This window comes from Ictidomys tridecemlineatus, chromosome 5, assembly GCF_052094955.1.
Source record: "Ictidomys tridecemlineatus isolate mIctTri1 chromosome 5, mIctTri1.hap1, whole genome shotgun sequence".
NCBI classification, from domain to species: domain Eukaryota; kingdom Metazoa; phylum Chordata; class Mammalia; order Rodentia; family Sciuridae; genus Ictidomys; species Ictidomys tridecemlineatus.
Genome location: NC_135481.1, coordinates 177,243,361 through 177,255,618, shown reverse-complemented (window position 1 = coordinate 177,255,618; position 12,258 = coordinate 177,243,361). Strand labels below are relative to the sequence as shown.

Here is a 12,258-nt window from a genome sequence, read left to right as displayed (position 1 = left end):
GTGTTTCACATCTGTCCTCAGTGCTGGCACATGGCCTAGCCCAGAGAGGACAATATTGGTCGGATCAGTTGACCTGAGCAATGAGAAATGCTGATGGAACTGTCCCAGGGCCTCAGGATTGAATGCATTTTCACGCTCAGCATCCTTACCTTCTCCCTCTGTGAGGTCTAACATGGGGTTTATTTTTTTGGTACTGGGGATTAAACCCAGGGAAGGGTTTACCACTGAACTACATTCCCAACTCTTTTTATTTTTTAAGACAGGGTCTCGCTAAATTGCTCAGGAACTCTCTAAATTGGTGATGCTCCGGCCTCAGCCTCCAGAGCCGCTGGGATGACAGGCTTGCGCCACCCAGCTTGGAACCTGGGTTTACTTCTTAATGGTTGACTCTTCATGATACCGTGAACACGTTTTCTCTTCCCCTTCTTCCCTTTTCACTAGACTGTTAGCTCCGTAAGGCCCTAAGTCAAGGTCTGAACTAAGGATTTGTGAACAGAGTAGATTCTCAAAACTTCTCCTGAGCATTCGAGAGGAGTGAAGGAGCTCAAGCTGAGGTGCGCGTGCACTGGCGCTGGGGGTACGTTGCTATTGAAGGGACTGCAGCTAAAACTGGGCTTGGGCACTGGGCAAAAGGGCTGGGCCAGGAAAAGGATTTGAGTAAGCGGTGTAGGTGGGTCAAGCTGAGGATGGCGCACGTGGCTGGGGCTTTGGAGGTGGGAGGTGGGCCTGAGCATCCAGAAAAGAGGAGGGGTCCGTTTCTGGAGCTCTGAGCTGAGGTCTGAGATGAGGGTGTGGGGGCTTCAGGTGGAGGGTTTGGGGGTCACGTGGGGTCTGCTGATGGGGAGATGTGCAAAACTCTGAGCTAAGCCTTCACTACACCCGTATCATCAGGACCGGGTGTGTAGGGGCGGAGGTGGGGTCAGTGTCCCCACGCCTCCTGCAGAGGCCATCCGACCTGGGGGCGGGGAGAAAGAACGCGCCTGGCACCGCCCCGACAAAGCCTGCGCGCGCCCCGCCCCGCGATTGGCCGCCCCGCCCCGCGCCTCCGCCCGGTCCCGCCCTTCACAGCCGGTCTGGCGCGCTGCAGCCAATAGGAGGCACCGCCGCTTCCTCCGTCAGAGTACGGACAACCAATGGTGACGGCGCTCTGCGGCTCGTGGCTCTTTCGCGGCAAAAAGGATTTGGCGCGTAAAAGTGGCCGGGACTTTGCAGGCAGCGGCGGCCGGGGGCGGAGCGGGATCGAGCCCTCGCCGGGGCCAGCCGCCATGGGCCCGCGCCGCCGCCGCCGCCTGACACCCAGGCCGCGCGGGCCGTGAGCACCATGGCTGTGGCTGGGGCCCCCGCAGGCGGCCCATGCGCGCCGGCGCTGGAGGCCCTGCTCGGGGCCGGCGCGCTGCGGCTGCTCGACTCCTCGCAGATCGTCATCATTTCCACGGCGCAGGACGCCAGCGCCCCGCCGGCTCCAGCTGGCCCCACGGCGCCCGCTGCCGGCCCCCGCGACCCCGACCTGCTGCTTTTCGCCACGCCGCAGGCGCCCCGGCCCACACCCAGCGCGCCGCGTCCGGCTCTTGGCCGCCCGCCGGTACGGACCTTAGGGTCGCCAGGCCCTGTGCGCCACCGTACCCCCGCGCAGACCCGGCCTGGCGCGGTGTTTGACCCAGAGGCGGCGGGGGAGGGGGGACCGAGGAGTCTGGCTGGGCGGTGCAGAGCCTGGGTTGGGCCTCTGGGCCCCGCCCCGGGGTGCGGGGTGACCTCGGGCCAGTCCCTCTTTGCTTCTCTGCTTTGGGCCTCAGCGTTCTCACTGGAGCCACTCAATCGTGGGCCAGTGACAAATGGCTCACATGTATTCAGCTGGTGCTTACCATATGCCAGGCCTTTGGTAGTCTTGAAGCCAGCTAAACTGTGAGCTTCATGTCACTGTGCCCATCTGACAGATGGAGGGACTGAGGCTCGGAGGGGGAAGTGACTTGTCAGACAGCTGCAGATGGTGGGGCTGGGATTTGAACTGATACCTGTTGGCTTCGACCAGAATCAGTGGCTGGGTAGTGGGCACAGTTGCGGGGAGTGGGAGTGCCGCGGAGGCTTGGAGCTTGACCGTTGGGGAACCATTGAAGAGCCCCTTTCTGCCTAAATGCAGGACTGCCAGGTGCAGGCCTGTCCCTCCAGGCCTCTGGGGATAGGCCTCCTGACTGGGAGGCCTTCTCTGCAGGGGCGGGGCACTGGGCCAGCTGCTGATCCCCTCCCTCAGCCTGTCCTTCCATCTGCCACCCTCCCAGCCCCTGGTTACCATGGAACCTCATTAATCAGGCAAACCCCTGAGCCTCTGTAGTAGGACTGGGTGGGCTGGGCCTCTGGGAGCTGGAGAGGAGGCCCCTAGTGCCAGGAGAGAATGTCCCAGGGAGATCCTGGATAAAGTCCTTCCTGACCTCCCAGCAGCAGGAAGCTCAAGACCAGTTTAGGTTCTAGAAGAGGCAGCTGAGTTACAGTGGGAAAAGGGAGCAGAGGCCTGAAGCTTGAACCTGTGCAGGACAGGGTGTGGGGACCAGTTTTACTGGCATGGCCTGTGACTGAAGGTGGGGCAGGGGCAGGCAGTCAGAGGTTGGCTAGGCAGGATGGAGGTCTCGGCAGGGGGCCTGGAGAAAGTGGAAGGGGTGAGGACAAGGAGGGAGACGCTTCTCAACTGCTGATGGGGGTGTGGGTGGCAGCTGGTTCCTAAGGCATCCTGGGAAGGCCCCCAACCCCCTTGGCCCAGTGCCCAGTGCTGCTTTCCTTCCGGAATCACCAAGATGCTAATAATAATAACAATAGCAGCTACCATTGTTTTGAGGATGTTTTGTGTGCCAGGCTCTGTGCCAAACATTTTACCCAATTAACTCATTTAACCCTGTCAGCAACCTTCCCTTTTTGTAGATGGGGAAGCTGAGACCTAGGGATGGTGGAAACATCTCTAGTAATTAAGCCAGCAAGTGGTGGGACCAGGCCATATTTCCTAAGTGTTGACCTTCTGGAGATGCTGATAGAAGTTGAAGAAACCATAAGAAGTTCTTAGGGCCTGGGGATGCGGCTCAAGCGGTAGCGCACTCCCCTGGCATGCGTGCAGCCCAGGTTCGGTCCTCAGCACCGCATACAAAGATGTTGTGTCCGCAGAAAAAAACTTAAAAAAAATAATAAAAATTCTCTTTCTCTCTCTCAAAAAAAATTAAAAAAATAAACCTTCCTTTAAAAAAAAAAAAAAAGAAGTTCTTAGGACCCCTTCCTCCTAATGAAGGACTAGAAGGGGAGGTTGTATAGAGTAGGTTAGCTGGCTTGTCTACTATATACTCTAGGGACTTGTCCCTGCAGGTACTAGCTTATGACAAGCCTAGGGCTGCAGAGACCAACAACTTGTGGGTGCTGTCCTCAGGGAGCTGAGCTGCAGACTCAGGAATGGACTGTGATGAAGAGAAATGCCCTCTTCTAAGCATCCCATTCATTCAATTCCCACCACTGCAAAAGAAAAGAAAAAGAAAGCCAGCAGTTGTTGAGTTAGTAAGTGCCTCTGATGTGCTAGGCACAGAGGCCAGGAAGGATCCTTTGCCCTCTTAGGGCCAGCAGGCTTTTCTCTATGTGGGCAGTGGTGGGGCTAGCACCATCCTTGAGCTCAAAGCCAGAAACACAGGGGCAGCTCTTGACCTTCACCAAGTCCTCTGACTGTTTCCTTGGTTTTGGTATTGCGGCTTGAGCCCAGAGTGCTCTACCTCTGAGTTACATTCACTTTTTATTTTATTTTTAACTGAGGGTTGAATCCAGGGGTGCTTTACTACTAAGCTAAGTCCTCAGTCCATTGATTATTTTCAGACAGGTCACATTAAGTTGCTGATGCCAGCCTCAGACTTGGAATTCTTCAGCCTCAGCCTCCTGAGTTGCTGGGATAACAAGCATACACCACTAGGGACTAAATTAGTTTTTGTGGTTGTCGTTCCCCCCCCCCCCATGGATGGGTATGAGAGTCTTTTTTTTTCCCCAGTGAATGTCTCCACCTCTGGCTTTTAGGTCCCCTGTGCCAAGGTTTATCTAGAGAGCAGTGGCAAAAATGGGCATCTGCTTGGGCTCTTATTTTAGGGTATGGCTGTGACCTGTCTTGGGAGAGGGCGGGGACCAGGTTACCAGGAAGAAAGTAATGGCTGTGGCAGGAACATGCTGGGGGGCAGGCCCAGCTGTTGATCTGAAGAAGGGAGTATATCTCTTTGGTCTTTTTTTTTTTTTTTTTTTGGTGCTGCTGGGGGTCGAACCCAGGGCCTTGTGCATGCAAGGCAAGCCCTCTACCAACTGAGCTATATCCCCAGCCCAAGGGAGTATATTTCTGTCTGACTTGTGGGGGCCTCACTTCTAGACTGGGCTTTGTATCAGCCTGTTGGGGTACAAATCTTGGCCCCACTTCTTACTGGTGGGGTGTCCCCAGAATAGAGGCCAGAAGAGAAGTGAGTGAGTGCAAGAGGGAGCACCATGTACCACAGCATGTGAAGAGATTCATTTGACAAATATTTGGTGCCCAGATCCCATGGCAGACACTGGATACTCTGAGAGTGAGATGGACACCATGCAGAAGTTTGTAATGAGAGACAGCATGGGAAAAGGTTGGGTTTGAGGCAGTTCAGACGGAAAGAGGTAGTACCTCTATTAAGAGATGGGAAAGGTTCCTGCTCAGGTGAGAGTAGCAGGTACAAGGAGGGAAGGGAAGGGGCCAGTGTGCTCTAGGGCTTGGAAGCACAGATTTGTGAGAAGATACCTCTCAACAGAAGTTCACATGGAGAAGCAATGCCAGAGGAAAGTCTTAAGTAGGGGCTAAAACATGATGAGACTTGTAGGGAGACTGTTGTTGTAGAGGGGCAGATGGAGGCATACCCAACAGTCCACTGGGAGGTGATAATGGCTGTGGTGATGAGTTCTTGGCAGCTAGATGTGGTGAGAGTGGCTGGTGGAATGGATGGTACGTCTGGTTTTGTTCAGGGTACCGAGTTGCCTATGGGACCTCCAGAATATTCTCCAGGCTCGTGAGCATGACTAAGCTAAACAGTGTAGAGGTCAGCATCTTGTTTTCTTCTCAGACAGCCCTGGGTAGGAATCCTGGCTATATGATCTTGGGCTTCAGTGGCCTTCTCTGCAAAATGGGGTCATTATTGTATTGTTGTACCATGGGATGGAGTAAACTAACGAATGCAGACAGTTGGTGAGCACCAGCTGCTGCCATGTTACAGATTAGTAGATTTCTTGAAAACCACAGAGGAAGTGGCTGCTTAAGGGACATGTGTACTCAGTGGTTTAAAACAAGCATTTAGTCTGGCATGGCAGTCCTAGTGATGCTGGAGATTGAAGCAGGAGGACCACAAGGTCAACTTAGCAAGACCCTGTCTCAAAAAGGTCTGGGAATGTAGCTCAATGGTAGAGGTGTTCTAGGTTCAAGCCTCAGAACTTAAAAAAAAAAATCTGTAATTTCTGTGGGTTGGGGATTCAGGGGAGACTTAGTTGAACACTTCTGGCTCAGGGCTTTTCTGGGGTTACAGCCAAAATGCTGGCCCCAGTTGCAGTCAGAAGTCTTTTTTAAAAAATTTTTATATACATGAACATAATACCTTTCTTTTCTTTTTTTTTTTTTCAAAGAGAAAGTGAGAGAGAGGGGGGGGACAGAGAGAAAGAGAGAATTTTAACATTTATTTATTTTTTCTTAGTTCTCGGCAGACACAACATCTTCGTTTGTATGTGGTGCTGAGGATCGAACCCGGGCCGCACGCACGCTAAGCGTACGCGCTACCGCTTGAGCCACATCCCCAGCCCCCCTTTATTTTCTTTATGTGATGCTGAGGCTTGAACCCAGTGCCTCATACGTGCTAGGCAAGTGCTCTACCATTGAGCCACAACCTCAGCCCCACAAGTCTTAGCTTGTAGGATTTGCTTCGAAGCTTGCCCACATTACTGTTAGGAAGTCTCAGTTCCACGTGACTGGGGCCCATCATTAGGGCTACTTAAGTGTTCATGTGATGTGGTACCTGGCTTCCCCCAGAGCGGGTGATCTAATATAGAGGACAAGGAGGAAGCTCCAGTGGCTCTGTGACCCAGCCCTAGAAGCATTACACCATCTCTGCTGCCACATTCTGTTCATTCAGAACAAGTGCCAGGTCTGGCCCACATTTAAGGAGAGGATAATTAGCCTTCATCTTTTGAAAGAAGTAACAAAAATCTGGAGATTTAGGGGCTGTAGTGTGCATGGAGCCCTGGGTTTGATCACCAATACCACATTAAAAAATATTTTTCAGATATATTTATTTATTTTGGTGCCAGGGATTGAACCCAGGGGCATTTAGCCACTGAGCCACATACCCAGCCCTTTTATTTTTTGAGACAGGGTCTCACTATGTTGCCTAGGGCCTCCCTAAATTGATGAGACTGGCCTTGAACTTGAATTCCTCCTGCCTCATCCTCCTAAATTGCTGGGATTATAGGTGATGGTTAATCTAGGTCTTCTGCCTTCCACGTGAGGGTCCTGTGTGGTAGGATTATAACACTCATGTTGTGTCCCCTACAAAATGTCCCCCTCACTCACACACTTAGGCATTCTGGTAGAGAAACAGAGGCAGGGGACAGGCATCCCAGGGCCACCACGCCTTTACCCAAGTCTTTTGTAGCCTCACTCCTGGTTACTGGGCATCCTCCCATTGTTTCTGCCACAGGTGAAGCGGAGGCTGGACCTGGAAACTGACCATCAGTACCTGGCTGAGAGCAGTGGGCCTGTTCGGGGTAGAGGCCGCCACCCAGGAAAAGGTACCGGTGGAACTCAACCTGGGTAGGCCCCTCTGACCAGGCCCAGGCTGGGGTTGTTCATGGATAAACATACTTGCAGACTAAAAAATCTAACTGGTGAGGTCTGAGCTTAAGTCAGGCATCTGGGGGCCTGGCAAGCAGCTAGAGTGGCCGCTGGGCATGACTTCCCTGGGCACCGGGGTGGGGAGTTCCCCCAGCCAGAAGAGAAATGCTGTGGTTGGCAGGCAGCAGCCACAGGGCCTCCCTGCTTGGCCCTACCAAGGGGAGGAGCCACCTGTCCCCCAGGACTGCTGCTCCACCTTGCTTGAACAGTCTCTCCGACCAGGTGCAAAATCCCCGGGGGAGAAGTCACGCTATGAGACGTCCCTGAATCTGACCACCAAACGTTTCCTGGAGCTGTTGAGCCGCTCAGCTGATGGCGTTGTTGATCTGAACTGGGCAGCTGAGGTGCTGAAGGTGCAGAAACGGCGCATCTACGACATCACCAATGTCCTGGAAGGCATCCAGCTCATTGCCAAGAAGTCCAAGAACCACATCCAGTGGCTGTAGGTACCAGGCAATCAGGAGGGCAGGCAGAGGCTCTGGGCAGGCACAAATACCTGCCCGTGCTGCTGGCAATACCCACTGACTTCTGCATTCCCGTCTTATAGTTGGGGCACTGAAGCTGCAGATGTGGTTTCCCTGGGCTGTTAGATGCTGAGAAGTACACAAATCTTTTTTTGTACTGGGGATTGAACCCAAGACCTTTACCACTGAGCTGCATTCCCAGTCCTTTTTATTGAGTCAGGGTCTTGCTAAGTTGCTGAGGCTGGCCTTAAACTTGCAATCCTTCCCCCGAGTCACTGGGATTATAGGTGAGTGTCATCACACCTAGCAACAGACACAGATTTCAAACTTATCCAGCTCACTGTAGCTGTACATATTTGTTCATCTGAGTAACCACCAAGATCAAGATTTTTAAAAAATCTCTTCAACCCCCAGGAGGTTTCCTTGTGCCCCTTCCTGGTTATTGCTCATCTCATACCACCAGGTAGTCCCCATTCTGGCTTCTGCTGCCATTGATGAGATTTGTTTGACACAGATGTATAGATGTTTTAGATGTATTTCCCCCCGACCCGTTTTTTGTTTTTGTTTTTTTAATAACATCTGTTTCTCTAGGCTGTCCTCAAACTTGTGATCCTCCTGCCTCCTGTATATCCTGTTAATTCTTTATTTTTCCCTTTTCGCCTCTCCCCAGGCAACCCTACTACCCTGTCTTTGACACGTTGGTCTTTTCAGTTTGGGGTAGATCATCCTATTCTGCATCACTTTGTTTTTCTTTTCACTTGACAACATGTCTTGGAAATAATTTCATGTGTATATCTAATTCATTCTCGTCCTTTTATACAGCTGGGTCATTTTCCAGGGCGTATCTCTGCCATCATTTATTTACTCAGCCTCCTGGTAGGGACATGTAGGTGTTTGTTGGCAGTCAGGCCAGTCTGATTTGGAACCCAGCTGAGGAGCTGGAGCCAGAGAGGAGAAATCCTGTCAGAATCTGAGATCAGGGACTGGGGCTGTGATTCAGTGGTAGAGCACTTGCCTTGCACATGTGAGGCACTGGGTTCTATCCTCAGCACCACATAAAAAAATAAATAAATAAAGATACTGTGTCCATCTACAACTTAAAAAAAAAATTAAAAGAAAAAAAAGAATCTGAGATCAGTGGCCACAGCAGTGTCCCAAGGGCCAGGGCTGATGGGCAGAGGGGCTGGGAGCTGCTAACCCTCCTGAACGCCTCTCCACAGAGGCAGCCACGCCACAGTGGGAATCGGTGGGCGGCTTGAAGGGCTGACCCAGGACCTCCAGCAACTGCAGGAGAGCGAGCAGCAGCTGGACCACCTGATGCACATCTGCACCACACAGCTGCGGCTGCTCTCCGAGGACTCTGACAGCCAGCGATATCCTTGGGTTGGCGGGGGACTTGGAGGACAGGTGTGATAGGTGGGGTTACCCACCCAAGTGGGTGGAGAGGCCCTGGATCTCAGATTCAGGAGAAGGCTCTGGCACTGAGTGCTTGATCAAAGCCTTGGGTTTAATCCCTAGGACCTCAAAAAATATACATGTATTTTTGGCCATAGCCATCAACTGACACCAAGATCATAGGCCAATATACTCTCAACACCAGGCCTGGCATCGTGTTAAGCTTTTTATGTGGAATTATCACTGTCAGCCATCATTATTAGCTTTGAATGAGATGGGTAGATAGTCCCACTGTACTGATGTGGCCATTGACGTCCAGGGGAATGAAGTGTTGAACACCAATTATGTGCTAAACCTTATGGTGGATCAGGAAGACGAGTGAAGAGGCAAGTATGGACCCTGTCTTGGGGGCTGTCATGGTGAGTGGCCTCCAGAGACCAAAGATCATATACTCCTTGACTCTACCAACCCTGGCCTATGTGACGTGTCAGGACCTTCGTAGCATTGCAGACCCTGCAGAGCAGATGGTCATGGTGATCAAGGCTCCTCCTGAGACCCAACTCCAAGCCGTGGACTCTTCAGAGGTAAGACCAGGGACTTCAGGCCCAATGAGGACAAGCTGGGCTGGGATAGTGGTCACCTGGGCCTCAGGTAATTCTGCCTGCTGCCTCTACCCAGAACTTTCAGATCTCCCTCAAGAGCAAACAAGGCCCCATTGATGTTTTCCTGTGCCCTGAAGAGAGTGTGGGCGGGATCAGCCCAGCAAAGACTCCATCCCAGGAGGCAGCTTCTGGAGAGGAGGACAGGACAACTGACCCCGTCACCACAGTGCCACCACCATCACCTCCGCCTTCGTCCCCTGCTATGGATCCCAGCCAGTCCCTGCTCAGCCTGGAGCAAGGTGGGTAAGGGTGAGTGGGGGGGGCTCCCCTAGATGGGTGAGCAGGCATGGCAACCCCCTCTGTCCTCTCTGCTGGGCCATCCCTGGCCTGTGATGCTCCCCCGTCTCCCCAGAGCCACTGTTGTCAAGGATGGGTGGCCTGCGGGCCCCCATGGATGAGGACCGCCTGTCCCCGCTGGTGGCTGCTGACTCACTCCTGGAGCATGTGCGGGAAGACTTCTCCGGGCTCCTGCCTGAGGAGTTCATCAGCCTCTCCCCACCCCACGAGGCCCTCGACTACCACTTTGGCCTTGAGGAGGGTGAGGGCATCAGAGACCTCTTCGACTGTGACTTTGGGGATCTGACCCCCCTGGATTTCTGACAGGTCCTAGGGGGCCAGGGTCTCCTGAGATGCCCCTCCCTGTCTCTGCAGCCCTGGAGCCCCCTGCCCTAGGCCATCCTTCCAGCCCTTTTGGAAAAATAATTTATACCCTTTCTCCCATCTCAGCAGCTTCTAGCTCTGGGGTCTGGCTGCCACCAGGAGGTTGAGCAGGCCAGGAAGGGAAGGATTCTGTTTGTGGTGTGTATGTGCATGCACCCAGCACCCCACGTGTGTGTAACTGGGGTGAGTGGTGTGTGAATATGTGTGTGTGCATGTACCGGGGAATGAAGGTGAACACATCTGTGCGTGCACTGCAGACACGCCCCAATGTGTCCACGTGTGTGCATGAGTCCATGTGTGTGCATGGGGGGCTCTAACTGCACTTTCGGTCTCCTTGCTCCAGGGGCCTTTGAAGGCCCAGGGTTGGCCGCCTGCCCCCAGAATCCTGTGTGCTGACCTGGCCAGGCAGGGAGGCCTTGGCTGGTTGGGTTTGCAAGAGCACTTCTGTCTTAAGGTTTTCTGATCGAAGCTTTAATGGAGCGTTATTTATTTATCTAGGCCTCTTTGGCAAGCCTGGGAAACAAGACTGGGAGGGATGTGGGGTTGATACCCTAACTCCCTGTACCCCTGAGCAAAGACAGGGGTCCCCAAGTGGTTCTTTTGCCCCATCCCGAGGGAGCTGAGGCCTGAGCGATTTATTTATTGGGGAAAGGCAGAAGGGAGACAGACTGACTGACAGCTATGGGTGGATGGAGGTGTGGTCCCTTTCCAGGGGTCACTTCAGAGCCCCAGATGCCCTCCCCATGGATATGAGATGGGAGAGGTGAGTGGGGACCTTCATTAACAGGGTGGGCAGGAGGGGTGGGTGAAGGGCTCCCCAGCCTAGACTGAGGGGCCCCTCCTGTGGTGTTTGAAGTGCCCCCCTACCACTTATTGCTCTGCTCCACCCTCCAATCTGCACTTTGATTTGTTTCCTAACAGCTGTTTCCTCCTGCTTTGGTTTTAATAAACATTTTGATGATGTTTGGGCTGGGTTTTAGATCTCTACTTGATGTAAATCTGGGAGTGGGAGAGACCAGGGTTTTTAGGGGAAATGCCCATTCTCCTCTCCTCTCTGTCCCTCAGATGGATTTCATTCCATTTGAGTTTCATAACCCTAAGAAAGGAAGGCTTCCTAACTTAAAATTTTTTTCCTAACTTAAAAACTGATCCAATAAATATTGTTGTAGAAAGTCACACATGCTGCCAAAGTGCAGAAGTAATAGGTGAGTTCCTCTCTTTTCAGCCCCAGGGGTCACTGATATTTTTGGTATGTTCCTTCCAGAAGTTTCTAGGCATTAGTAAACGTGCAACAAATACAATGGACTGCATTTGTATCTGTGTCAGGTACTTTCCAGTCTTGGGGTGAGTGGGTTCCCTCCACTCAAGGGTGTTTTGATGGGAATTTGTGCAAAAGAAAAATTAGGGGAGAGCTTTCTGGAAGAGGTGGTGCTTAGGCTGAAAACTGAGGGTCAATAGGGGTTAACTGGAGGAAGGAAGAGGAACACACCAAGCAGAGAAAAAAGTATGGGCAAAGAGGCCCTGGGGCCCAGTGGGGCAGGTCAGAGGAGCTGACCTAATGAGGCTGGAGTCCTAAGGGAGGGGAGACATTCATTCTAGGGTTTTATTCAGGGTACAAAGAGTCACCAGGCAGTCTAAGGAGGGACATGTCCTGTTTCATATTTAAAGCTCCCTCTGGCAGCTGTACAGAGACCTTTGAAGGGAGAGCCCAAATAGCTTGGGGGGAAAGAAGGCTGAGGACTCTGAAAGTGCAGACTGTGGGGTCAGGACACTTGAGACCCGGGAAAGAGGAGAGTGACAACAGCATGGACCTGTGTAATAGACTGTCGGGTGGGTGGTCTCTGAGCTGGCCCAATTTAGCCCCTTTACATTCAAATGCATCACACGACAATCCTATGGGGGCGTCCACTTTTACCCCCATTAGACAGAAACCTACGGGAGAAATCGACCCTTGGGTTTCGCTTCTTCAGTTGGCTGCTGACCCTCTGGGCCTTGAGTCTGGTGTTCGCGCAGCCCTCCCGTTCTGCTCCTGCGGTGCACTCCCGCGCTGGCTGGATCTGCTCGGCCCGTCCCGAGTGGAAATTACCCCTTGGGTGGTTCCTCACTCCTCGGTGGCGCACCCGCGGGGAGGGTCCAGGCTGGAGTCGTTCAGTGCGCAGCCTGGGCTCCAGACGGG

General features: G+C 52.9%; 1 protein-coding gene across 1 annotated transcript; it reads left to right on the top strand.

Moving 5' to 3' along the window:
* Window positions 1–1,178: 1,178 nt before the first annotated feature.
* On the top strand, window positions 1,179–11,047 carry E2f1 (E2F transcription factor 1). Its single transcript, XM_078051637.1, has 7 exons — window positions 1,179–1,582; window positions 6,708–6,798; window positions 7,124–7,343; window positions 8,586–8,738; window positions 9,230–9,344; window positions 9,439–9,661; window positions 9,775–11,047. The coding sequence occupies exons 1-7, from the start codon at window positions 1,322–1,324 to the stop codon at window positions 10,020–10,022; spliced, it is 1,311 nt and encodes a 436-aa protein (XP_077907763.1). The 5' UTR covers window positions 1,179–1,321; the 3' UTR covers window positions 10,023–11,047.
* The last annotated feature ends 1,211 nt before the right edge of the window (window positions 11,048–12,258 follow it).

What these genes read in the sequence shown, in the direction of transcription:
- E2f1 (XM_078051637.1), top strand. Translation starts at nt 1,322, where the DNA reads ATGGCTGTGGCTGGGGCCCCCGCAGGCGGCCCATGCGCGCCGGCGCTG. An exon ending in AGGCCGCCACCCAGGAAAAG is followed by an intron (nt 6,799 to 7,123) that starts GTACCGGTGGAA and finishes CTCTCCGACCAG; the next exon opens with GTGCAAAATCCCCGGGGGAG. An exon ending in AAGAACCACATCCAGTGGCT is followed by an intron (nt 7,344 to 8,585) that starts GTAGGTACCAGG and finishes GCCTCTCCACAG; the next exon opens with AGGCAGCCACGCCACAGTGG.